The 25,896-nt window shown below is 42.4% G+C and overlaps 1 protein-coding gene across 1 annotated transcript; it reads right to left on the bottom strand.

Moving 5' to 3' along the window:
• Nucleotides 1–60: 60 nt before the first annotated feature.
• Nucleotides 61–5,297, bottom strand: LOC103351839 (putative G antigen family E member 3). The gene is made up of 5 exons (XM_008272674.5): nucleotides 5,156–5,297; nucleotides 3,494–3,585; nucleotides 2,840–2,948; nucleotides 1,988–2,111; nucleotides 61–176 (listed from the first exon to the last, which is right to left on the bottom strand). Exons 2-4 carry the CDS (start codon nucleotides 3,575–3,577, stop codon nucleotides 2,026–2,028), a joined length of 279 nt encoding a protein of 92 aa, XP_008270896.1. The 5' UTR covers nucleotides 3,578–3,585; nucleotides 5,156–5,297; the 3' UTR covers nucleotides 61–176; nucleotides 1,988–2,025.
• Nucleotides 5,298–25,896: the final 20,599 nt, after the last annotated feature.

Raw genomic sequence — 25,896 nt, 5'->3', positions numbered from 1 at the left:
TGGATATGATCCTTAAGAGCATCTGACATGTAGGAAGAAATTTAATAAAATGTGCAAATCTAAGTTGCAGCAAGCAGTAAAACTTTATTGAGAGGATACATTTCCAGATGAGAATAGCATACGTGGCTTCAGTCTTCAATAAGTCTTCTTTTACACCTATGGTTGTCGCCCTTTAACTGTGATACAAACATAAAATCAGGGTACATTTTTTAGCAGAATTTCATTTAGATGACTAACTAGAGTTACAAAAAGGTCACTACACTGTTGAAGGACTAAAACCCAATCCCTAAGTTAACATCCTGCTAACCTGTGAACAGAATTATTGTGTAGATTTCAGCTAATTAACCATATTTTTATTCATACCACTCCATCTAGCTGAATAATGAAAAACATCTTGCCATGAGAAAAAAATGAAATCAAATGCTTCTATTTAAAATAGTTGCCAGTACAAAGCAACAAATTTATATACTTTGACCCAAAACCTAAACAAATGGCCAGCATTGTGGCAGGATAAGCTGCTGGGATTCCATATCAAAGCACCTGCTAGAGTTCTGACTACACGTCTCACTAACTTCTTGCTAATGTGCCCCATAGGAGTGGATGTTAGCTCTAGTTTTTAGACTTCCAATATGCATGTGGGAGAACACAATGGGATTTCTGTAACCTTATTTCAGCCTGGCCCCAACCTAGCTCGTGTGGCCATTTGGCAGAGTGAAGCAGAGAACAGAAATGCTTGGGCACTCTGTCACTTGCTCTCCCTCTCCCTCCCTCTTCATCTCTCAGAGTTTGCCTTTTCAATATATGAAAAAATAAATCACCAAGTCCCCCAAAACAATAAAAATGCTATAGAGAAAACATTTTTATACAAGAATCTAGTTGTTTAATGTGTATTATTATTCTCAGTGTAGGCTTATAGGATGTGACTGCACCTGCATGAATGAAATAAAAAGGTCAGTATTACATATATTTTGTCTATCATGCAGAGAAGTGAAAAAATGTTTCCTTAAACTAGGTTAGCCAATATGTAGGTTTTCGTGGAGGGGGGGCAAATATTTTTCTGAATTTTAGTAGTATCTCCTTCAGATTTTGATCACACAATAAACCGAATCACCACATGAATTTTAAGCCATTTTTATAACAAGAAATGTTAAAATATAAACTGATTATTATAAATACTTTATAGATTTCTGGCAATTACTCCTTAACAAATCTGTCTGAAAATGATTAAACATTGTTCCCCTGAATTATATTCAAATGCAGGGAAATTATTGGGGCTGGCGCTGTGGTGCATTGGGTTAACTCCCTGGCCTGAAGCGCCGGCATCACCTATGGGCACTGGTTCTAGTCTGCTGCTCCTCTTCCCATCCAGCTCTCTGCTATGGCCTGGGATAGCAGTAGAAGTTGGCCCAAGTCCTTGGGCCCCTGCACCCACATGAGAGACTTGGAAGAAGCTCCTGGCTCCTGGCTTTGGATCAACATGGCTCCAGCCATTGTGGCCATCTGGGGAGTGAACCAGTGGATGGAAGACCTCTCTTTCCGTCTCTATCTCTCTGCAACTCTGTCTTTCAAATAAATAAAATAAATCTTTAAAAAATCAAATGTAGGGAAATTATTTGACCTTTTATTCATCCAAATAGAGAAAGAAAATTGTTTACACTTATTTTCAAGTATATGTCTATTGTAGAATGGTTAAATTATTCTAACAACCAGACACATTACATCAGGAGTTGTCATTTTACATAAGAGTGCTTATAATCTACTGTCTTGGCATTGTTCATTTCTTTCATATTGTAATCCCATATAGCTTTCATCCAATTTGTCTCTATCTTTGACATTATAAAGCAGCCACTTGGGGTAGGATCGACCTTTCAAGGAATCTTCATGTGATGTTTGTCATGAAAATAGCAGTAAGATTATGTCTATATTACATGAAATACAATACTGTACAAACAGAAACTCTGTAATTTGCATCTTATAAATAACACACCTGCTTCTGGCATTTTAATGGCCTTCGTACTTGGCATTCTAATCAATGTCATCAGCTATATCCTCGGGCCCAATCTCCACCTTCAGCAGAGTCTGTTCTTCTTCATTGAATTCCACATCAGGAACTTAACAAGAAAATTTTGTCAGCATTAAGTAAAATATGAGCAATGAGAAATGGAACTATAATATTCATTCTCTGTGCCTCAGAAAATAAAAGCTTGCAGGCTTATTATTTCAGGGGTCTTCTAGCAGCAACAAGGAAAGCATCACTTTTGAAACACTGCCCTTTCCCTTTCCAAGGCTGCCACCAGACCACTTAGATTTCCCTGTTTTTGTATTTATTATACTACATCAGTTCCTTTTTGAGGCAGTTTAACTTCAGTATGAGCTTTAGGCACAAGTCTTCCCTTAGCTTGGAAATGCCAGCAGTTAGTATATCAGGTCACTTAAATATTCCCATAAATGCTGTGTGTCAAAATATCTTAAGGGATACAGGAAATGTCAGCAAAACAGCAGATGAAGAATCTGCAAGCTATCATTATTCCACAGAATCATTAAACACACACACACAAACACACACACACACAACCAGAGATTGAATAAATCATACATAATCTGGTAAAGACTCAATGGTGTATAGCAACCATGCAAATGCTTAATCAACCATCACAACAATAGTAAAGTTTGGGGGCTTTTTACGATGCCCTTCCCCTCCCCTCCTGAAAGCAACAGCAGGAAACAGCTGAGATTACATTCTAGCATTTTCTTTCCACCTGCTACCAGTATGCCATAATATATGAGGCACAAATACTCATCAACCACGCATGTACATTCTTGCTCCCTTGCCCTTCACCTTCAATCTCCATGTCTTCTTCACACTCAATCTCCTGAACGATTGCAATATCTGCACATTCTAATGGTGGTTGCTCCTTTGGAATTTGTTGTTCATTGCACTTCTCGGCCTAGAGTTGTGAGTATGCAAATAAAGAGTTAAAAACAGAAATATGCACAGTACAAAAATGCATTCTTCTAAAGCACCAGAAATGTATGCACAAATACATTTCAAAATACTCACTTTCCATGAATTTTCAATGGAAAAAGAAAGTATGATTTCATTTTATCCCCAGAGTAAACATCTTTTAATTCCATTTCCATGATCTTTTGGTTATTCCCATAAATGTCAATATAAAACAACATTGATACTCTTTCCATAAATCTCTTCTCCAACAAAAATTACCCTGAAGCATTTTGGAATTTATTTCTATCTATGGTGGAATGAACTGTGAAATCCATTATTAAGAAGCATAAGAAGGAAGCTATGGAAAAAATCTGGTTAGAGAAGGAATATACAGATCTAGGCAACACAGGAACATATTTCTCCATAACCACTGATTCCATTACTGTTTATATTGGGAGGAAGACTTGATCAGTATATCCATACTAATTCAAAAATGCTATAAAATATCAATATTCATAGAAGACATCAAAAAAAAGTTAAAGGACTCACGACCACAGGTTCAACCTCTTGGGAAGTCTCTTGCTCCCTTACTCTTTTTCTAGATTTTGGTTTTGTTTCCGAATGATCATTCATATTTCTCACTAAAAACAAAATATTGAGATTTGAAAAATGCATGTAATAAAATAGCTAAGATTAACACTCCCAGGCAAAATTTGCACTTAAACTTTGAAACCTTTTAGAAAAAGTCACAGAGCAATTATAAGAAGCACATCTTCCAATCAAACCAATTACCCATCAAAGCCATGCAGGCACATGGAAATTGAAATCAAGCATTTCAGATGAGGTTTGATTAACACTCAGATTTCCCATAATACAGGATTGTAGGGAAATATTGTTAAAGAATGCGATCCCAAGTCCATACTTTTTTTTTTTTTTTTTTTTTTTACAGGCAGAGTGGACAGTGAGAGAGAGAGACAGAGAGAAAGGTCTTCCTTTGCCGTTGGTTCACCTTCCAATGGCCGCCGCGGCCAGCGCGCTGAGACCAACGCACCGCGCTGATCCGATGGCAGGAGCCAGGTGCTTATCCTGGTCTCCCATGGGGTGCAGGGCCCAAGTGCTTGGGCCATCCTCCATTGCACTTCCCTGGCCATAGCAGAGAACTGGCCTGGAAGAGGGGCAACCAGGACAGAATCCGGCGCCCCGACCGGGACTAGAACCCAGGGTGCTGGCGCCTCAAGGCGGAGGATTAGCCTAGTGAGCCGCGGCGCCAGCCCCATACTTCTTTTGTCTATGCACAAGGTAAAATTTTCCCTAAAATAACGTGTGCTGCAAGGCACAGCCTCGCTCAGTACTTCCATTATTGTCTGTGGCAGTTCCTTCACTTCCCACGACACAGATAAGAAGTCATGACAGAGCGCTATGGGCACCCTTCATTGTGCATCACAGCCTGAAACTCTACAGATCTCGGGGTACACAGTTCAACCCCACAGGATCCCCCATTTCTGGGAGGCTTGTTTATCGCCCATCACACTCTCTGCCCCGGCTCCAAGAAGACTGTGAATCTCTCCTCCGGGAGCCATTGCCAGAGGCCCTGGGACTCCCGTACCTCCAACAGCAACCCCAACCCTCCCACCATCTACACCTGACCCCACTTTCCCGAGACACACCTTCCTCCCTAGTTCTGACCACACCACAAGGACAAGGCACGAGGGACAGCACCCTCTGAGGGGAAGGGCCAGGGTTTCAAAGTCCTCCCTGTTGCCGCACACAGTACCTGGCTGCCCCCAACCCCAATCCTCTTGCCTTCTGCCCACAACCAAATTTCAATATCTGGGAAAACCCATCTGGGGACCTACCGGGTGTCTCTCAGCTACTGAGGAACAATGATGACGGCACAAAATGGAAGACGCAGCTTCCCCATCAGCGGTGGGGGCGCTGACTGCTGATCTTCGACTCCTGTACCTCCAACGGCATCCCCAACCCTCCCGCCATCTACACCTGACCCAACTCCCTGGAGACACACCTCCCTCCCTAGTTCCGACGACACCATGAGGACAAGGCACAAGGTACAGCGCCCCCTGAGGGGAAGAGCCAGGGTCTCGGCGTCCCTCCTGCTACCGCACAAGGTACCTCGCTGACCCCTACCCCAACCCTCCTTCCTTCTCCTCACACCCTCACTTAAATTTCTGTGAAACCCATCTGGGGACCTACCGGCTGTCTCTCAGGTACTGAAGAACAATGAAGACGCACAAAATGGAAGACACTGCTTCCCGTCAACAGTAAGAGCGGTGCCTGCAGATCCTCATGCGCATGCGCAGCAACCGACACCTCTTTAACAAGGGGCATGCGCAACTTGGGCAACCTAGAGCATGCGCATTGTGGGCATATGAACCAATAAACATGCGCACTGACTGGGGCATGATCCATGTGTTAGATTTCTGTTTGGGCGGGGTACAAGTATTTTGGTTCCGGGCAGGTTTACTGTGTCTTTGAAAGGCTCTTAAGAGGAGTACTGTGTGCTGCACAAGGACGAATAGCAAGATGTGCTATTTATTATTATTGCATAGTCACATATTTTGTGAACCTTTTCCTTCTGATGAGCATGACGTAGGGACCCTACTTTCCAGTGTCAGTGGTGGTAACTGCAGATTCAAAATCATTAGGATTTCAAGGATTGTGCTTGGCACCATTATCTGTGCATGGACAAAGAGTCTCTCTCTCTCTCTCTCTCTCTCTCTCTCTCTCTCTCTCTCTCTCTCTCACCCACACACACACACATACACAAACACAATCACCAAAATGAGAACTGCAGTTTCCCATTATTTCCCACTGAACTCTTAACTTGTGTAGGACCCTCGCCCACAGAGGCAGATGGATCTAAACCTTAGATTTCCTCATTTGAAGATTGGAGATGTCTAGGCAAGGACGAGCAGGCCATTCCAATGTAGCAATATGTCCTTCAGAAGAATGCTAGTGCAGAACCTGTGTCTGTCACAGAGGACACTGTGGTTAGGTCACCTTTCTTGTTTTAAAGGTAAGTCCATTTCAGTTTTAAGAGCATTCAATACTCCCCCTGTCAAAAACTAACTTACTCTGGAGGAAATAGGCTCCCTCAATGCTTCCCTTACTGTCTGGGCTGTTTCTTCACAGATCATAGACAGATGAGAAGTTGTGACAGAACTTGGTGGGCCCACTTGGTATGCACTGCTGCCTGCTGCTCTACAAATCTCAAAGTGCACAGTGCCACAACATAACATCCCTAGTTTCCAATTTACTTGTTCATCACTTGCCCCATCCTCCGCTTGCTTCTCCACTGAGCACTACTGTACTGTTAAATCATAATATGTGATGCAGAAATACATCTACACCTCTCATAATCATTCTTCTTTCTTATCACTTCACCTGGAGTATTTCATCACTCTCAGTTTCCTGAGTACTTGGAGTATCCTCACACTCAGATGTTGTTGCATCATTTGGAGATTGTTCTTCAATGTGCTCCTGGACCTAGAGTTGTAAGCATACAGAGTTAAAAGCAGAAATATGTGTGCGTGTGTGTGTGTGTGTGTGTGTCTGGGAGTGTACAATTCACCACAATTAAGATTATAGGATTGTTCAAACTAATCTATACCAGATTTCTACAAAATCTCACGAGATATCGAAATAAAATGCAAGTATATCCTGCTTCACTTATGTGGAAATGCATACATGAACACATTTAAAAATGCAGTCTTTCCATGAATTTTCTATGAACAACGTATTCATGCATTTCATTTTTTTCAACAGAACAAACTATTGTTTTCATTCCATTCTTTTTGAAATTTTTGTATTTTCCTTAAATATCAACCTTTAATAAAATTGATACTCTTCCCACAAAATATACCTTATTAGAAAGTCATCCTTAAGGATTTTGAAAGTTATTTGAATCTATACTCAAATGGATTATGAGACCCATTATTAAGAAACAAGGGAAGTAGTTATTTTGGTAATTACAGAAAACATAAGAGTAGTTCGTTCTTGGCAACTCCAGAAAATATTTTTCCACTACTAGTGTTTCTTTCAATTCAATGGATATCAATATTGTTTTTATTATTATGGAACAATTGTTCAGTGTACTTCTTCTAATTCAATAATATTACCGAATGTAAATTCTGGAAGTATGAGATAAAAATCTTGAAACACTCACAATCTCATGTTCAACCTCTGGGGAAGATGTCCACCATTTTCTTATTTTTTCAGATTTTGATTTTGTTCTCCAATGCCCACTCATATGTTTCCCTGAAATTAATATATTGTGATTTGAAAGATTAATGTGAAAAAGGAGCTACACATGAGCAATCCCAGAGAAAATTCAGTCTTGGGAAACTTTCAAACCTTTTTTGAAAAAGATTACAGAGCAATTATATTACGTGCACTTTCCAACCAAGCAAATTACACATTTGTCTACATCATAGCGAAGCAGGCATAGAAATCACCTTAAACCACATGGCTAATGATATAAAATATTTCTGACAAGGTTGGATTGAACAAACAGATTTGAATCATGCAGGCTTTTAGGAAACTGCTGCTGTTAGTCAAATCCCGAGTCCATACTGCTTCCGTCCATGCATTACATTCAATTCCCCCCGAATAAACTTATTCTTGAGAGCACAGACTCCCTCAATCCTTTGCTCACTGTTTGTGGCTGTTCCTTCACAGTCCACAGCACAGATAAGAAGTTGTGACAGAGTGTAGTGGGCCTACTTAAACACCACTGGTGCTTATAGACCACTGCCTGACGCCTTACAAATCTTTAGTACATATTCCCACATCACAGCGTCCCTAGTTTCCAGTTGGTGTGGCCATCACTCTCCTGATCCTTTACCCAGTTCACCTCTGAGCACTGTACTGCTATCACTATATCATAATACATGAGGCAGAGATACACCTACACCACCCACAAGCATTTTCTTTCATTCTGCTTTCACTTGGAACATCCATTACTTGTTCACACTCAATAATCTGAGTACTCAGAATATCCCAACTTTCAGATGATGGTTCATCTACTGGCAGTTTTTCTTTATTGCTCCTGGGTTTAGGGTTGTGAGAGTGCAAATACAGCGTTAATATGAGAAATTTACAGATTACACATATATGTTCCCTGTGCTCACACCTAACAGTTGTAAAGACTAAAGTTATTTTCTTACTTATATGTGCCAGATTACAAAAAAAAATTTCTTGGAACATTAAATTAAAAGATAAATTTATAATTTTATGCCAATATGAAAACTCAAGATTGCATTTAAAAATACGAATTTTACATGAATTTTTTCTGAATCAAGTATACATGGATTTCATTAGTTTTAAATGGTGAAAAAATATCCTTTAATTCCATTTTCCTTGAACTTTTTGATGCTCCCTTACATATCAACAGAAATAACATTGATAGACTTCCCAAAACAATCTATCTTACAACCAAAAGTCATCCTTAAATGATTTTGAATGTTATTTGCCTCTTTGTTGGGATAAACTCTGAAATCCCTTGTTAAGAACTTGAGAACAAATTCCTTGGGCTAAGTCAGGGGAACATCAGAGCATATCAATCTTGGCAACACAAAAAGTAATCATCCACAATCAATGTTCCTTCAGTTAATTGCAATATCATTTTAATTAGAGTGGAAGATTTGATCACTGTGAATCTTCTAATTCAAAGATACAGAAAATGATTTGTTGAAGTAGAAGCCAAGGAATGTTGAAACACTCACACTCATGCATTCAGTATCTTGGGAAGACTCCTGATCCTTTGGTTTTTTTCTGGATTTTGACTTTGTGTTTGAATATTCACTCATATTTCTCACTTAAAATAGAATATTGTGATTTGAAACATGCATGTACAAAAGCAGCTACAGATGAGCACCTCCAAACCAAATTTGCACTCTTAAAATCTTGATACCCTTTTTTGAAAAAAAAAAAGTCCCAGATAAATTACATAATGGACAGTTTCTAATCACATCAATTACATATTTATCTACATTAGAGCCAAGCAGGCATAGAAATGACCATAATACACATGGATAATGAAATCAAGAACTTCTGATGAGATTTGATTGTACAACCAGATTCTCCATCATTGAGGCTTTAGGAAAATACTGCCAAAGAATGAAATTCTGAGTGTATATTGCTTTTTCCCCACGCAGTAGGCCCAATTCCTCAAAAATAAATTTATACTGGAAAGCACCACCTGCCTCAGTCCTTCCGTGTATTCCTTCATGGTCCGTGAGAAGATGACAGAGTGGGATGAGCATTCTGCCCTTAGCACTGCTGTCGGCTTCTCTACAGATAAGGGGTGCACAGTCCCATCCCACAGTGTCTGCCATTTCCGGTAGGTTTGTTTACGACCCATCACACTCTCTGCCCCGGCTCCAAGAAGACTGTGAATCTCTCCTCCGGGAGCCATTGCCAGAGGCCCTGGGACTCCCGTACCTCCAACAGCATCCCCAACCCTCCCACCATCTACACCTGACCCCACTTTCCCGAGACACACCTTCCTCCCTAGTTCTGACCACACCACGAGGACAAGGCACGAGGGACAGCGCCCTCTTAGGGGAAGGGCCAGGGTCTCAGGGTACTGTTGCCGCATACAGTACCTAACTGCCGCCAACCCCAATCCTCCTTCCTTCTCCTCACAACAACACTTAAATATCTGAGAAAACCCATTTGGGGGCCTACCGGGTGTCTCTCAGGTACTGAGGAACAATGATGACGGCACAAAATGGAAGACACAGAGTGGGGGTGCTGAATGATGAATGAATCTGCATAAGGGGCATGCTCAACTTCACACAGGCATCCGCATGCACACGTTGTGCGCTGAGTAGGGGCATATTCCAAGTTTTCCAATTTTTGTTTAGGCGAGGCACAGGCACTTAAGTTTACAGCATGCTTATTGGGTCTGCTCTTTGAAAGCTAAATTTTGGGAAGAGGCTTTCTACTGCATAAGAACAGACCGCGGAAGTTACTATGTATCATTACAGCAGGATCCTGCGTATTGGGAATGTTGTCTAGCTGGGACAGGCAGAGGACTTACGGACCCTCCCTTCTAGTCTCAATGGTGGTAATTCAGATCCAAAATCATCATAGTTTTAAAGATCCTGTGGAGGTCTTCAAAGAGGGAGGTGCCTTTCTCTGAAGGGAGGAGAGAACCTCCACTTTGACTATGACCGTGTCTAAACAAGATAAGAGTCGGAGAACTCAAGGGGCTTCCATAGCCTTGGAAACTCATGACTGGTGCATAGGGAGATTACTGATGCCATAAACAGGAGTGTCAATTTGTAAAGTCAACAACAGGAGTCACTGTGCACTTACTCCTCATGTAGGATCTCTGTCCTTAACGTGCTGTACACTGAGGCTTAATGCTATAACGAGTACTCAAACAGTATATTTCACTTTGTGTTTCTATGGGGGTGCAAACGATTGAAATCTTTACTTAATGTACACTAAACTGATATTCTGTAAAAAAAAAAAAAAAAAAAAGAAAGAAAGAAAGAAATTATCAATTCCCAACTTGACTCTCACTGGGATTAAACATGACAATAGGTCTGATCTGATTTCATCATCAATTAAAAAAAATCATCTATTATTTTTCACTTTATGTTTCTGTGTGGGAGCAAACTGTTGAAATCCTTACTTAAGGTATACTAAGCTGATCTTCTGTATATTAAGATAATCGAAAATGAATCTTGATGTGAATGGAAGGGGAGAGGGAGTGGGAAAGGGGAGGGTGGTGGGTGGGAGGGACGGTATGGGGGGGGAAGCCATTGTAACCCATGAGTCGTACTTTGGAAATTTATATTCATTAAATAAAAGATAAAAAAAAAATAAAGATCCTGTGGATCACAGTTATTTGCATGTCATCCAAAAAATTAGCACACACACAGAAATAAACAAGAAATGGAATTTTTCACTATTTCCTCATTGAATTACTTTGGCCTAGAACCCATGTGCCTCAACGCAGATGGATCTAAACCATAAGTTTCCTCATTTGCAAGCTGAGATGTCCAGACAAGGACAAGCAAGACATTCCACTGTATCACTATGCCCTCCGAAGGAGTGATGGAACAGAACCTGTGTTAGCCACAGGGAACATTGTGGTTTAGTCAATTTTCTGGTGAAAGATGAATCCATTTTATTATATGCATGTTCCATGCAGTTTTATTTGAAATCACTGCATAGATAGCAACTTATGCACTGAAGTAATCTATGATTTATATTCAGTTTTCATAAATATGTTAAAACTATTGTTTATATATTTATACAGAATACAATTGCTACTGTTCCTACAGAGGATCCACTATGAGCTAAAAGAAACTATAAGACATCAGAAATTTCTCCTGTTCTTAAAAAGTCTGTTTTACCAAGTACATTTCTTGGGCTGGAACTGGACTGTAGATCGTGGCTCATGCTTCCCATAAATTTAGACCCTTGGAAGCAATGAAGATGGGTCAAATGATGTGCTTCTGTGTAATTTTTCACAAGAGGAACAAATCTAATATAATAATGACTTTTACATTTACCTCACATAGTTTTACATATCCTTTAATCACATATTCAGAATATTACTTCACAATGAAACTATTAAATGGTGCTTTAAAACAACATTTGTTTCCTTAGGTTTCCTGTTTTGTACTATTTATTTTTGCTCAAAACACGTATAGATTTTGCATTTTGCTTACATTTATTTTAAATTCAATTTATTTACTAAAGACTCACAATGAAATGGAGAGGAAGGTGGTGGGTGTGAAGGAGGGAGGGAGACAGAGAGAGAGAGATAATCACAGAGACAAACCAGAGAGTCACTGCTGGGATCATGCATATGCAGAGGAATAAGTCAGGGGCTAGTAAAACAACTGTGGACTCCCAGGGGGTTGAAGAAATTAAATCACTTGGTATACCACTATTCCCTCTAGATTAAGCATTGGCATGAATAATGGAGTAAGGTGCTGTGACCTGAAACAATTGAACCTAAACACTTCAAAGTGATATGTATATAAATGCCTGTTCCTATTACACCTATTATTACAAAGGATTATTTCATTTATTTTATTTTCTGTATTCAAATAGTGTGTTTTGCTCCTTTCTGCACAAGTAAGGATGCTGTGATTGAGAATATTGCTAATATGCCAGAAGGGCACTCTTGAATGTCTATTCAGTTGTAATGCAATCCAACAGATCACTTGTGGGTTCTGAGTTTAGTCTTTCAACAGTGTGAGACCTCTGTATCCTTTTTTTAAGAAAGCTTTTATTTAATGAATACAAATTTCATAGGTACAACTTTAGGAATATAGCGGGTTCTTCCTGCCATATCTGCCCTCCCACCCCCACTCCTGTCCCATCTCTTACCTCCTTTCCCATCCCATTCTTCATTAAGATTCATTTTTAATTAACTTTATATACAGAAGACCAACTCTATACTAAGTAAAGATTTCAACAGTTTGCACCCACACAGACGCACAAAGCATAAAGTACTGTTTAAAGACTAGTTTTACCATTAATTTTCATAGTGCAACTCATTAAGGACAGAGTTCCTACATGGGGAGTAAAGACACAGTGACTCCTGTTGTTGATTTAGCAATTGACACTTATTTATGATGTCAGTGATTAACCAAGGCTCTTACATGAGCAGCCGAGGCTATGGAAGCCTTTTTAGTCCACGAACTCCAACAGTATTTAGACAGGGCCAAAGCAAAGTGGAAATTCTCTCTTCTCTTCAGAGAAAAGTGCATCTTTCTTTGAAGGCCCCTTCTTGCCACTGGTATGTCACTCACAGAGATCCTTTATGTAGGTCATTTATTGCCACAGTGTCTTGGCTTTCCATGCCTGAAATGCTCTCATGGGCTTTTCAGCCAGATCCGAATGCCTTAAGGGCTGATTCTGAGGCCAGAGCTCTGTTTAGGGCATTTGTCATTCTATGAGTCTGGTCTGTGGCCTGATTCTCATGTTGGATCATTCTCTCCTTTTTAATTTGTTATTGTTATTACCAAACACTTGGTCTTATTTATGTGATCCCTTTGACACTTATTCCTATCTATATGATCAGGTACACACTTAAAATGATCACTTTAGTAAGAAGGCATTAGTACCATCCAGCGTGTTGGGATTTGGAGTTCCACAGCAATTTTTAGATTTACCCTTAAGGGTAAGTCCATGTGAATGTGTGCCGAACTGTACATCTCCTCCCTCTCTTATTATCACTCTTATTTTTCACTAAGACCAATTTTCAATTGGATTTAAACACCTATGAATAATTCTGTGTTAAGTAAAAAGTTCAACCAATCGTATTAAGTAGTAAAAATAAAAATAAATAAAATGATGAGCTGTTCCTTGACAGTCAGGAAAAGGGCTGATCAAGCCATCGGTTTTCATGGTGTCAATTTCACTTCTCCATGAAGTGGAAGAATTCTCCATTTGTGTGATTCTTCTTCTATTCCTTTCTTTAATGTTTTGTAATTCTCATTGTAGAGATGTTTGACATCCTTGGTTAAATTTATTCAAAGGTATTTGATTTTTTTGTAGCTATTGTAAATGGGATTGATCTTAGAAGTTCTTTCTCAGCCATGGTGTTGAATGTGTATACAATGATTTTTTTGTATTGATTTTATATCCTGCTACTTTACCAAGCTCCTCTATGAGTTCCAACAGTCTCTTGGTGGAGTTTTTGGATCCCCTATATAAAGAATCATGTCATCTGCAAATAGGGATAGTTTGACTACTTCCTTCCCAATTTGCATCCCTTTAATTTCTTTTTACTGCCTAATAGCTCCGGCTGAAACTTCCAGTACTATATTGAAAAGCAATGGTGAGAGTGGGCATCCCTGTTTGGTAATGAATCTCAGTGGGAATACTTCCAACTTTTTCCCATTCAGTATGACACTGCCTGTAGGTTTGTCATAAATTGCCTTGACTATGTTGAGGAATGTTCTTTCTAAACCCAATTTGCTTAGAATTTTCATCATGAAGCGGTGTTGTATTTTATCAAATGCTTTCTCTGCATCTATTGAGATAATCATATGCTTTGTTCAGCGGTTTGTTAATTTGATGTATCACATTGATTGATTTGTGAATATTGAACCATTTTTGTATACCAAGAATAAATCCCATTTGGTCTGGCTGGATGATCTTTCTGTCGTGTTGTTGGATTCTATGGGTTAGAATTTTGTTGAGAATTTTTCCATCTATGTTCATCAGAGAAATTGGTCTGCAATTCTCTTTCTCTGCTGCATCTTTTTAAGCTTTAGGAATTAAGGTGATGCTGGCTTCGTAGAAAGAATTTGGGAGGATTCCCTCTCTTTCAACTGTTTTCAATAGTTTGAGAAGAATTGGTGTTAGTTCTTTAAATGTCTTCTGGGCTGGCGCCGAGGCTCACTTGGTTAATCTTCCACCTACGGCGCTAGCATGCCATATGGGTGCCGGGTTCTAGTCTCAGTTGCTCCTCTTCCAGTTCAGCTCTCTGCTGTGGCCCGGGAGGGCAGTGAATCCATCCAGTTCAGAGCTTTTCTTTGTTGGGAGGGCCTTTATTACTGATGCAATTTCAATCTTGGTTATATGTCTGTTAAGGGTGCTTTTCTATGTGTTCATAGTTCAGTTTAGGCAGGTTGTGTGTGTACAGAAATATACCCATTTATTCTAGATTTCCCAGTTTGTTGGCATACAGCTCTTTGGTTTTTTTTTTTTCCTGATGATTCTTTTTATTTCCGTGGTGTCTGTTGTTACATTTCCTTCTTCATCTCTAATTTTATAAATTTGTGTCTTCTCTACTTTTTTGGTTAGTGGGGCCAATGGTGTGGATTTGGGTCTTCTCTCTTTTTTTGGTTAGTGGGGCCAATGGTGTGTCAACTTTGTTTATTTTTTCAAAATAAACAGCTCTTAGTTTTGCAGATCTTCCACAGTGGCTTTACCAGTTTGCATTCCCACCAACAGTGGGTTAGTGTCGCTTTTTCCCCACATCCTCTCCAGCATCTGTTGGTAGATTTCTGTATGTGAGCCATTCTAACCGGGGTGAGAGTGAGGTGAAAACTCATTGTGGTTTTGATTTGCATTTCCCTGATGCCTAGTGATCTTGAACATTTTTTCATGTGTCTGTTGGCCATTTGGATTTCCTCTTTTGAAAAATGTCTATTTAGGTCCGTGGCCCATCTCTTAAGTGGGTTGCTTGTTTTTTTGTTGTGGAGTTTCTTGATTTCTTTGTAGATTCTGGTTATTAATTCTTTATCTGTTGCATAGTTTGCAAATATTTTTTTCCAATTCTGTTGGTTGCCTATTCACTTTCCTGACTGTTTCTTTTGCAGTACAGAAACTTCTCAATTTGATGCAATCCCAAATGTTAATTTTGGCTTTGACTGCCTATGCTTCCGGGGTCTTTTCCAAGAAGTCTTTGCCGGTGCCAGTATCTTGCAGGTTTCTCTGATGTTATCTAATAATTCGATGGTGGTGGGTCATAAATTTAGATCTTTAATCCATGTTGAGTGGATTTTTGTATAGAGTGTAAGGTAGGGGTCTTGCTTCATGCTTCTGCACATGGAAATCCAGTTTTCTCTAGAGATTCCTGAGTTTCTGATTTCCAGCTTCATTCCATTGTGGTCTGAGAACACACATGGTACGATTTCAATTTTTTTGAATTTCCTGAAACTTGCTTTATGGCCTAGTACATGGCTAATCCTAGAGAAAGTTCCATGCACTGCTGAGAAGAATGTGTATTCTGCAACTGTAGGATGAAAAAGTTCTCTAGATTTCTGTTAGGTCCATTTAGTTTATACTGTCAATTAAATCTGCTCTTTCTTTGTTGATTTTCTGTCTGGTTGATCTGTCCATTGCTGAAAGTAGAGTACTGAAGTCCCCAGTACTATTGCACTGGAGTCTAAGTCTCCCTTTAGATCTCTTAACATTTCTTTTAAATAACCTGGCACCCTGTAATCGGGTGCATATATGTTTATATAATGTTATAAGAGTTAACATCTTCCTGTTGAATTGATCCCTTAATCACTATATAGTGCCCTTCTTTGTCTCTTTTAACAATTTTTGTATTAAAGTCTATTTTGTCTGCAATTTTTGGTTTCTGTTGACATGGAATAGCTTTTTCCATCCTTTCCATTTCAGTCTGCATATGTCTTTGCTGGTTTCTTATAAGCAACAAATAGATGGGTTTTGTTTTTTAATCCATTCTGCAACTCTGTTTCTTTTAACTGAGGAGTTAAGGCCGTTTACATTCAACATTAATATTGATAAGTAATGACTTTGCCCTGCCGTTTTTCCAAAAATATTCCTAGTTTTTACTTTGAATTTCCTTCGCTTTTTCACTGACAGAATTTCTTTCTTTACCTTCTTTCGTACTGATGACCATGTTTCTGTGTTTCTGTGTGCAACATATCCTTAAGCATCTTTTGTATGGCTGGACAGGTGGTGACAAATTCTTTTAATTTCTGTTTGTTATGGAAGGTTCTTTATTTCACCTTCATTCACAAATGAGAGATTTGCAGGGTATAATATTCTGGGATGACAGTTTTTTTTCTCTTAAGACTTGGACTATATCTCGCCATTCTCTGCTAACCTGTAGGTTTTCTGAAGAGAAGTCTGCTCTGAGTCTCTTAAAGTAATCAGGAATTTCTCTTTTGATTACTTCTATATAATCTTATGATCAATTTTTTGAGTTCTGTTTCTTGCATTTCTTCTGCCTCATTGTCTTAACAATCTAGAATTGAAATGTCCTGTTCTTTTGGGGGCTTCATGTTGTATTCTTTATTCTTATTTCTTGGATTGGTGAGTTTAGTATTTGGCATTTACTCGTTGATTTCTTTCTTTTTTTTTTTATTTGTTGTGGTGCCTTTTATTGTTGTACTATGACTGTGGAATGTCCTCTTTCAGTGACTCTCTAGAGGCTTGTAGTGGGTATAGCCAGAGAGCTCTGTTCAGTTCTCCAGGTTTAATGGTGTGCCTAAAGTAACACAGCCAGGTTTGGCATGGTAAATCTCTATCTCTCTTTTTTTAATCAGAAGGGAGGTTTATTCTGCTCAGCTGAGCTCCTCTCTTCAATGGAGACCAGTGCCTGAGCGCTAGCCCCAGTGGGTACAATATTTGTCTGCTCTGTCTCAAGGACCACACAAAGGGCCTGTTCAGTCCTCAGTGTAAGCTCAGATTCTCCAGCAATGTCTCTCACCAGGTAGCCAAGAAGACCTAAGATTGTGAATTCTCCCACTGAGACTTCTTCATGTCCCAGCTACACTGGGAGTCTTCCCAAACACCTTCAGTTTTTTTCCCACAATCCTGTTACTGAAGCCTCACACAGTCACAAGCTCCAGGTTCCCTGTTAGTTCACTCCACCAGAGTCAGAAGTCTCCGCTTGGCTTGTTGCTGGTTGCAGACATGAGCTGGCGCAGCTATTACATATGTTCAAAATGGCACCCTCTCTATCGGCTTGTTACAGGACACCATTGTAAAGTGATCCAGGAGAAAGAAATATGTCCATCCCATCCTTTTTTTTTCCTCCTCTAGTTTGGCTGGTACACTTTCCCCCACAGGACTCCAAGCTGGGCTCCCTCTAGGCACTTCCTGCCACTTTTTCACCAGTGGCTTGGGATGCTGAAGTCTGGTCTCACCTCAGTTTCCACTGCTTGTGCATACACTCTCAGCTTCTGAAGGTCCAAGCTGTGAGCACCCACACCCTCCACATAAGTCCACCGTGTACCTCTAATTTCAGTACAGTTTCCTCTGCCATTTTCACCTAACTCTTCCCTGAGACTACATTTTCTCCACTTTTTTTTAAACTATCTTCTCCTGGGCTAGAATAGTAATCTCCCTCCCTAATTCACCATCTTGGAAATGTCACAGAATTACTGTTTCAACACACCGTTTAAAACTCACTTTCACACTTTGAAAACTCATTTTCATGTTTAGCCATTTTTGTTTTTATTTTAAAAATGCAAGCATACTGCATAAAGAAATGATGGTATATATATGTACATATATACATATATATGTATATACACATATATACACCATAGAATACACCACATAGCAGTAAAAAAATCCTGTCATTTGCAACAAAATGGATGCAACTGAATCCATTATACTTAGTGAAATAAGCCAGTCCAAAAACAAAGGCTATCATATGTTTTCCCTGATGGGTAGTAACTAATAGTGTACCTAGTGGGTAATCTCTAGGAAATTGATGTTTTGAGATTTGATGATTTTTTTAACTTTTATTTAATGAATATAAATTTCCAAAGTATAGCTTATGGATTACAATGGCTTCCCTCCATAACGTCCCTGCCACCCACAACCCTCCCCTTTCCCACTCCCTCTCCCCTTCCATTCACATCAAGATTCATTTTCGATTCTCTTTATATACAGAAGATCAGTTGAGCATACATTAAGTAAAGATTTCAACAGTTTGCTCCCACACCGAAACATAAAGTGAAAAATACTGTTTGAGTACTAGTTATAGCATTAAATCTCAATGTACAGCACATTAAGGACAGAGAGCCTACATGAGGAGTAAGTGCACAGTGACTCCTGTTGTTGACTTAACAAATTGACACTTTTGTTTATGGCATCATTAGTATTTGCAGACACTAGTCTTGTTTATGTGCTCTTGATATTTAACAGCCCTTGTCGCAACTGTTGAGAAACAGTGTTTTTTCTTCATACTATTTGTTGAACATATTACTTAGTGTAAGTTGAAACTTATGAGTATAAAGTTAACTGAAAATAGACATTTAAAAAATTAACAATGGGAACAGGAGAGGTAGGAGGAGGATGGGTGGGAACATGGGTGGGAGAGAGGACAGAGTGGGAAGTATCACTACGTTCCTGAATCCATATATAGGAAATAATGAAATTAGTGTACCTCAAATATTTTTAAAAAATTAAATATATTAGGCAAGGTACAGACAATTTTCAAAATATCATCCAAAGACAATGATTACCTTTCACCCTCTTGAGGCTAGGAGCTTTGTTATATGTTTACTTTGTGCTTGTATCCTGGGAACTTTCAGAAATATTTGTCATGACATGTATAGGTATTCAACAAAGGTTGTAAGATAAAATGTGTAATATTTCTAATCAGTAAAACATCTCGGCCGGTGCCGCGGCTCACTAGGCTAATCCTCCGCCTTGCTGCACCGGCACACCGGGTTCTAGTCCCAGTCGGGGCGCCGGATTCTGTCCCGGTTGCCCCTCTTCCAGGCCAGCTCTCTGCTGTGGCCAGGGAGTGCAGTGAAGGATGGCCCAAGCACTTGGGCCCTGCACCCGCATGGGAGATCAGGAAAAGCACTTGGCTCCTGGCTTCGGATCAGCGGGATGCGCTGGCCGCAGAGCACCGGCCATGGCGGCCATTGGAGGGTGAACCAACGGCAAAGGAAGACCTTTCTCTCTGTCTCTCACTGTCCACTCTGCCTATCAAAAAAAAAAAAAAGAAAGAAAACATCTCTTACATATGTATATAAACAATCTTAGTTTAAGAGTCAGTGGTTTCAAAACACTGGAGTATAATATAGGAACTACCTATAACTATTATTTTTATTTAAAATTTTCTATTCAAAATTTCCCTCTACCATGAGAAACCAATTTTACTAACATCACTTGCCTTAAAGAATGCCATTTAATTGATTGGAAACACACTCAGGACAGAGCCCTAGTCTTTCCAGGTTTAAAGCTCTTTCCAACTTAGCCAAATTAGCCCAAGAAGTGCACCCAATACTGCACATCTGGTTGAGGTTGCGAATCCTGGGTTGTTAAGGCCTCGGGCAGGTTTCAGTGTTGGGTACCTGGTTCTCCTGTTATTGATAGCTGTGGCTGGCCCCTGCATACACAATGCTGTTTTATGAAATCTCCAATTGCCAAAGTCAAGCTCCAACTACTCTTTATGTAGTACTGGCCACTTATGGGACCAGCCCCTAGAAGATGAAGATTTTAGAGTATTCTAAAAGTGCCCTAAAGAAGAGGAGGGGATATTAAAGACTCCTTCCCCCTTGTTATCAAAGGGTCAGGTGGGTCTAAAAAAAGCAATAATGACTAGGCCATAAAGGCTAGTCCCATTCCTAAGATAAGATAGTTGCATGCCTTCTGAAAATGCCTTTAAGTTATAATTCCTGTATCTTAAAACAATCTTACCTTAAAGTTGTGATTTGTTAATCCCTGAGGGCCCAAGATAACAGTGTGCTCCTGGAAACTGCCTTGGTATATTCAGGGTATAAGAGTATGGAAAGACGGCTGGTGCTGCGGCTCAATAGGCTAATCTTCCACCTAGTGGCGCCGGCACACTGGGTTCTAGTCCCGGTCAGGGCGCCGGATTCTTTCCCGGTTGCCCCTCTTCCAGGCCAGCTCTCTGCTGTGGCCTGGGAAGGCAGTGGAGGATGGCCCAAGTGCTTGGGCCCTGCACCCCATGGGAGACCAGGATAAGTACCTGGCTCCTGTCATCAGATCAACGCGGTGTTCCGGTCGCAGCGCGCCAGCCATGGTGGCCATTGGAGCGCGAACCAATGGCAAAAGGAAGACCTTTCTCTCTGTCTCTCTCTCTCACTATCCACTCTGCCTGTCCAAAAAAAAAAAAAGTATGGAAAGGCAAAGGATTGGGGCTTGACTTTTAGTCTAGTCAAGCCTGCATACATAAATAAACTGTGCCTTCCCTCCTCCTGAAGCATAAAGTGCCTTTTGGTTTCTGTGGACTTTGTCCCTAACACACAGACAATGATCACCATTCATCCTTTTGACAGGGGAGCTGTGATGTATGTTTCAGTCTTGGGGAGTACCTTGCATAAACTAGGTGCTCAATAAAAATTGTCAAATAAAATACTATTAATGTTTCTGGTATTGATGTATTATGTTTATATATAATTGACATTTGCATAACGTGAGTATAATATCTCAACAGTTTTCTACATTTTCTTTTTCATTTTCATTTTGTTTTCAGTATTTCCCTATATTCTAACAAAGCAATTTGATGGTCTGTTGCCACTTCACTCTGCTAAGTGAATCAAATTTAGCTGATTGGTAACAGAGCCCTGGTCTTTTTAGGTATAAAGCGCTTTCCTTCATTCCATAATAATCTGACTGTGGTTTAAGTGAATAAGAGAAAGCAAAATGTCCTGGGTAGCTGTGCTCTGTCTTTTATTGTTGCTCCACAATTTGATGGGAGTCAGTAGATTGGTTGCCTTTCCACAAAGACCCTGCTCTGGATGACGTCAATTCATAGAACTGAGATTCTGGAAGGCGTCCTGCTATTATTTAGTCCAGTGGGAAAAAGCTAGGCAGGTGAGCTTGCTGCATTGGATTACTGACTTTGGCCATGTAAGGAGGTCTGGGGGGTATAAAGAAGAAAGCAGTAGATGTGAACTTAGGGTCCCAATGAGCAACACACTATTGGAATGAAGACAAGGAGACCAATATGCGTAAAGCAAGCTGGATCTTACTGCAACGGCTTTGGTCTCCCCAAGTCCAGCTAATACTTCTCTGATGATGGTTTCCATGCTTCATATATCCTAAAAGAATTTACATAGTTAATGCAGAAAACATTTCCTTTTAAACAGAATTGTACATAGATCATCTGGATTGCTTTATACCGGCAACTTGTTTATCATATAGACATGGTCGGATGTGGACCTGTAGTTCTTCACTAATCTCTTCCTGTAGGGTCTCCTGGAGGCTTTGGCTAGATCTCAGGAGAACTTCCCTTCTAGTGCCAGCTCCACAAACCTTACTTATTTTATGCTCTTCGTTTGAGCTGGCTGATTCCTCCATTTTAAGAGGAAGGGTCAGGTTAAATTAGTGGGTGGCACGGGGAGGTGGAGTCAGGAAGCAGCATGGCTAAGGAGCCCCGTATCCAGTACAGCCTCTACTCTTTCAGTTCTGAATCGGAATTTTATTTTGGGTGAATGGGATTTTTTTTTCACTTTAACAGAGAGTTTGAAATCCCAGTCTCTCAGAAATAAAAGGAAGATTGGTGAGAAATGAAGTCATACCACTGAATAGGTTGGGCCATCCTTAGAAGTACCATGCACTTAGAACTAATCTCTAAGTAGATAGCTGGGGAGAATGTTTGATCAGTAATGGGGAGTCTGCAGGAGTTGTAATGTCAACACTGCAATCTGACTATTTCTTGAGAGAGGACTTGTGGGGCTGAAGATGTAATCCTAATAACTGTTAAACCATTTCTAAGGGAAGATCAGTGAGGGCAAGTAATCTGCTCCAGTGTAATGGCAACAGTCCCATGAAGTAACTCCTAGGTCATAATTCCAGTTGGTATAGCAACAGTAGTTGCCTAGCAGCACATAAGAGGAGTTTTCCTCTGCAAGTGAACCTCCACATCACTTGATAACAGCAGTGATCAGACACTGGGAGCCATATCTGAAATGATATCATCTGAAAGGGGTTAAATTACATAACCTGTAATCGTAATTTCAGGGGAAGAAGATATGACCCTAATTAGGTAAATGTTGAAACGCAGCTGTGAAACTCTTCCTGTTTTTATTTTTTAAAGATTTTATTTATATAAGTGGCAAAGCAGCAGGGGAGAGGGAGAGGGAAGGAGCGGGGGGGGGGGGAGACAGGGAGATAGGGAGAAGGGGAGAGGTAGAGAGGGAGAATGAAGGAGGAGAGAGGGAGAGGGGGAGATAGAGAGGGAGAGGGAGTGAGAGGGAGGACAGGGAAAGAGGGGGGGATGGAGAGGGAAAGAGAGGGACACAGGGAGATAGAGAGGCAGAGAGAGGGAGAAGGACATGGAGAGAGGGAGGGAGACAGGGAGAAGGAGGACAGAGAAATAGGGGGAGAGGGAGAGGGAGATGGAGATGGATGGATACAGAGAGGGGGAGGGAGAGGGGGCGAGGCAGAGAGGGAGAAAAGGGAGAGATGGAAAGGGAGAGGAAGTGGGAGAGAGGAGGAGGAAGGAGGGAAAGGAAGGGAGGAAGGAGAAATAAGGATGGTGAAGGGAAGGGGGAGGAGGAGAGGGGGAAGGGAAGGGGAGAAGGAGAGGGGGTGGGGATCTGGAGTGGGGGAGGCGAAGGGGGAAAGAAGGAGAAAGGGAGAGGTGAGAGAGGGAGAGGAAGAGGGAAGGAGAAGAACAAGGAGGAGAGGGAAAGGAGGAGGGGGATAGAGGAAGAGAGAGAAAGAGAGCTGGGTAGAGGGAGAAGGAGAGAGGTAGAGAGGGAGAAGTAGAGTGGGAGAGAGAAAGGGAGGGAGAGGGAGGCCAAGAGGGAGGGAGAGGGGGAGAGAAAGGGAGAGGGAGGGCGAGTGGGCGCAGGAGAGAGAGAGAGAATGAGAGAGGGAGGGAGAGGGAGAGGGGGAGGGGGAGAGGGAGAGGAATGCAGGGATGAAGAGAAGGAGGGAGGTGGAGAGGGAAAAGGAGGGAAGGGGATAGGGAGAGGGAGGGAGAGAGAGGGAAGGAGAAGAGGAGAGAGGGAAAGATGGAGAAGTAGAGACGGAGACAGGGAGAGGAGTGGGGAGGGAGATGAGAGGGGAAGGCAGAAGGGAGGGGGAGGAAGGGAGGGAGAAAGAGGAAGAAGGAGGGATGGAGAGAGAGGAGGAGGTGGAGGGGGGAATGGGAGGGGGAGGGAGAGGTTGAAGGGGATCTGGAGCAGGGGAGGGGAAGGGGGAGAAAAGGAGAGAGGGAGAGGGAGGGTGAGGGAGAAGGAGAAGGAGAGCAAGGGGAGGAGGAGAGTAGGAGAGGGATAGAGGATGAGAGGGATAGAGGTAGAGGGAAAAGGGGAAGGGAGAGAGGGCAAAGGGGAGAGGGAGAGAGGGAGAGAGGAAGGGAGAGGGAAGGCAAGAGGGAGAGAGAAGGAGAGAGCAAGGGAGATGGAGAGAGGGAGGGGAGAGGGAGAGAGGAAGGGAGAGAGAAAGAGGGAGAAGGAAGGAGGGAGAAAGGGAGAAGAAGGGATGGGGAGAGGGAAACGTGAGCGGGAGAGGAAGAGAGGAAGAAGGAGAGCAGGAGAGAGGGAGAGAGGGAGAGAGGGAGAAGGAGAGGGAGAGGGAAGTATAGGGAGAGAGGGAGAGGAGAGAGAGGGAGAGATGGAGAGACAGACAGGGAAAGGGAGAGAGGTAGAGGGAGAGGAAGAGGGAGTAAGGGAGAGGAGGAGTTAGAGAGGGAGAGGAAGAAGGGGAGAGGGAGAAGAGGGGGGAGAGGGAGGAGTGAGTGGGAGAGAGGGAGGCCAGAAAGAGGGGGAGGGAGAAAGAGGGAGTAGGGGGCAGGGAGAGGAAGAGAGGGAGGTGGAGATGTGTAGGGGAAGTGGAGATGAAGAAGGGGAGAGGGAGTTGTAGAGGGTGAAGGGAAGGGAGAGAAGGAGAGGGAGAAGGGAGAGAAGTAGAGGGAGAGAGAAGGAGAGCAAAGGGATCGAGGAGAAGAGGAGGGGGTAGATAGCAAGAGGGAGAGTGGAGAGGGAGAAGGAGAGCAGGAGAGAGAGAGGAAAAAAGGGAGGGAGAGGGTAGGGGGAGAGGAAGAAGGAGAAGGCAAAGGAGAGGGACAGGAGAAGGAGAGAGGGAGAGAGAGAGGAAGAGAGGAAGAAGGGGAGAGGAAGAGAGAGATGGAGGGATGGGGAGAGGGAGATAGGGAGGGAGGGTTAGAGAGAGGAATGGAGAGATGGAGGGAGAGAAGGAGAGGGGGAGAGGGACAAGGAGAGAGAGGGAGAGAAGAAGAAGAGAGGGAGAGAAGAAGAGAGGAAGAAGGGGAGAGGGGGAGAGAGGGAGATAGGGAGGGATGGGGAGAGAGAGGAAGGGAGAGGGAGAGAGAGAAGGAGAGGGGGAGAGAGGAAGAGAGAGAGTGAGAGGGGCAGAGAGGGAAAGAAGGAGAGGAATAGGGTGAGAGGGAGAGGGGGAGGGAGAGAGGGAGAGGAAGAGGCATAGAGGTAGAAGAGAGAGGGAGAGGTGAGAGGAAAAAGGAGAGAGGGAGAGCGGGAGGAAGGGAGAGGGAGAGAGAGAAGGAGAGTGGGAGAAGGAGAAAGGAAAAGAGAAAGGAAGAGGGAGAGAGAGAGGGAGAAGGAGAGAGGGAGACGGGTAGAGGGAGAGAGGGGTGGAGGGAGAGACAGGAAGAGGTAGTGGGGAGAGAGAGGCTGAGAAGAAGGGAGGGAGAAAGGGGGAAGGAGGGAAGTGGAGAGGGAGAAGGAGGGAGGGAGAGAGGGAGAGTGGCCGAGAGGGAAACCAGGAGAGGAAGAGTAAGAGACAGGGAGTGATAGAGGGAGAGGGAGAGGAGACTAGAGAGAGAGGGGAGGGAGAGTCAGAAGGGAGAGGAAGGGAGGGAGAAAGAGGGAGAAAGCGAAGTGTAGAGAAAGAGGAAGAGGTGGAGAGAGGGAGAAGGAGAGAGGGAGGAAGCGAGGTGGAGAGAGAGAGGGAGAGGTAGAGGGGAAGAGAGAGAAGGATAGGAAGAGGACAGAGGAAGAGGGGCAGACAGGGAGAGGGAGAGGAGGTCGAAGTGTGGGTTAAATAGGGGAGGGGAAGGGGGAAAAAGAGAGAGAGGAAGAGGGAGAGAGCGAGGTACAGAATGAGAAGGGGAGAGAGAGGGAGTGAGAGAGGGAGAGGAAGATGGAGAGGGGTAGGGGAAGAGGGAAAGGAAGATGGCGAGAGGGGGAGAGAGAGAGAGAGGGAGGGAGGTGGAAAGCAAGAGAGGGAGAAAGAGGGGAAGGGAGGGAGGGAGAGGTAGAGATGGAAGAGGGAGATTGAAAGGGAGAAAGGCAAAGAAGGAGAGGAAGAGAGAGAGGGAGAGAAGGCGAGAAAGAGGGATCGAGGGAGAGAGAGGAGAAGAGGGAGAAGAAAGGGAAGGGGAGGGAAGAGAGGGGGAGAGGAAGGAAGGGAGAAGGAGGGAGTGAAAGGCAGAGGTGGAGAGGGGGAAGGGAAAGGGGGAGGGAGAGGGGGAGGGTAGGTTTAGCAGGGGATGGGAAGAGGGAGAGAGGGAGAAGAGAGAGAGGGAGAGAGAGAGAAGGAGAGCAAGGGGGAGAGGGAGA

Source organism: Oryctolagus cuniculus, chromosome X (assembly GCF_051225735.1).
Source record: "Oryctolagus cuniculus isolate XC-2025 breed Fujian yellow rabbit chromosome X, ASM5122573v1, whole genome shotgun sequence".
Taxonomy (NCBI): domain Eukaryota; kingdom Metazoa; phylum Chordata; class Mammalia; order Lagomorpha; family Leporidae; genus Oryctolagus; species Oryctolagus cuniculus.
Note: the sequence above shows the minus strand (reverse complement) of the source record. Positions and strands in the feature narration are given on the sequence as shown.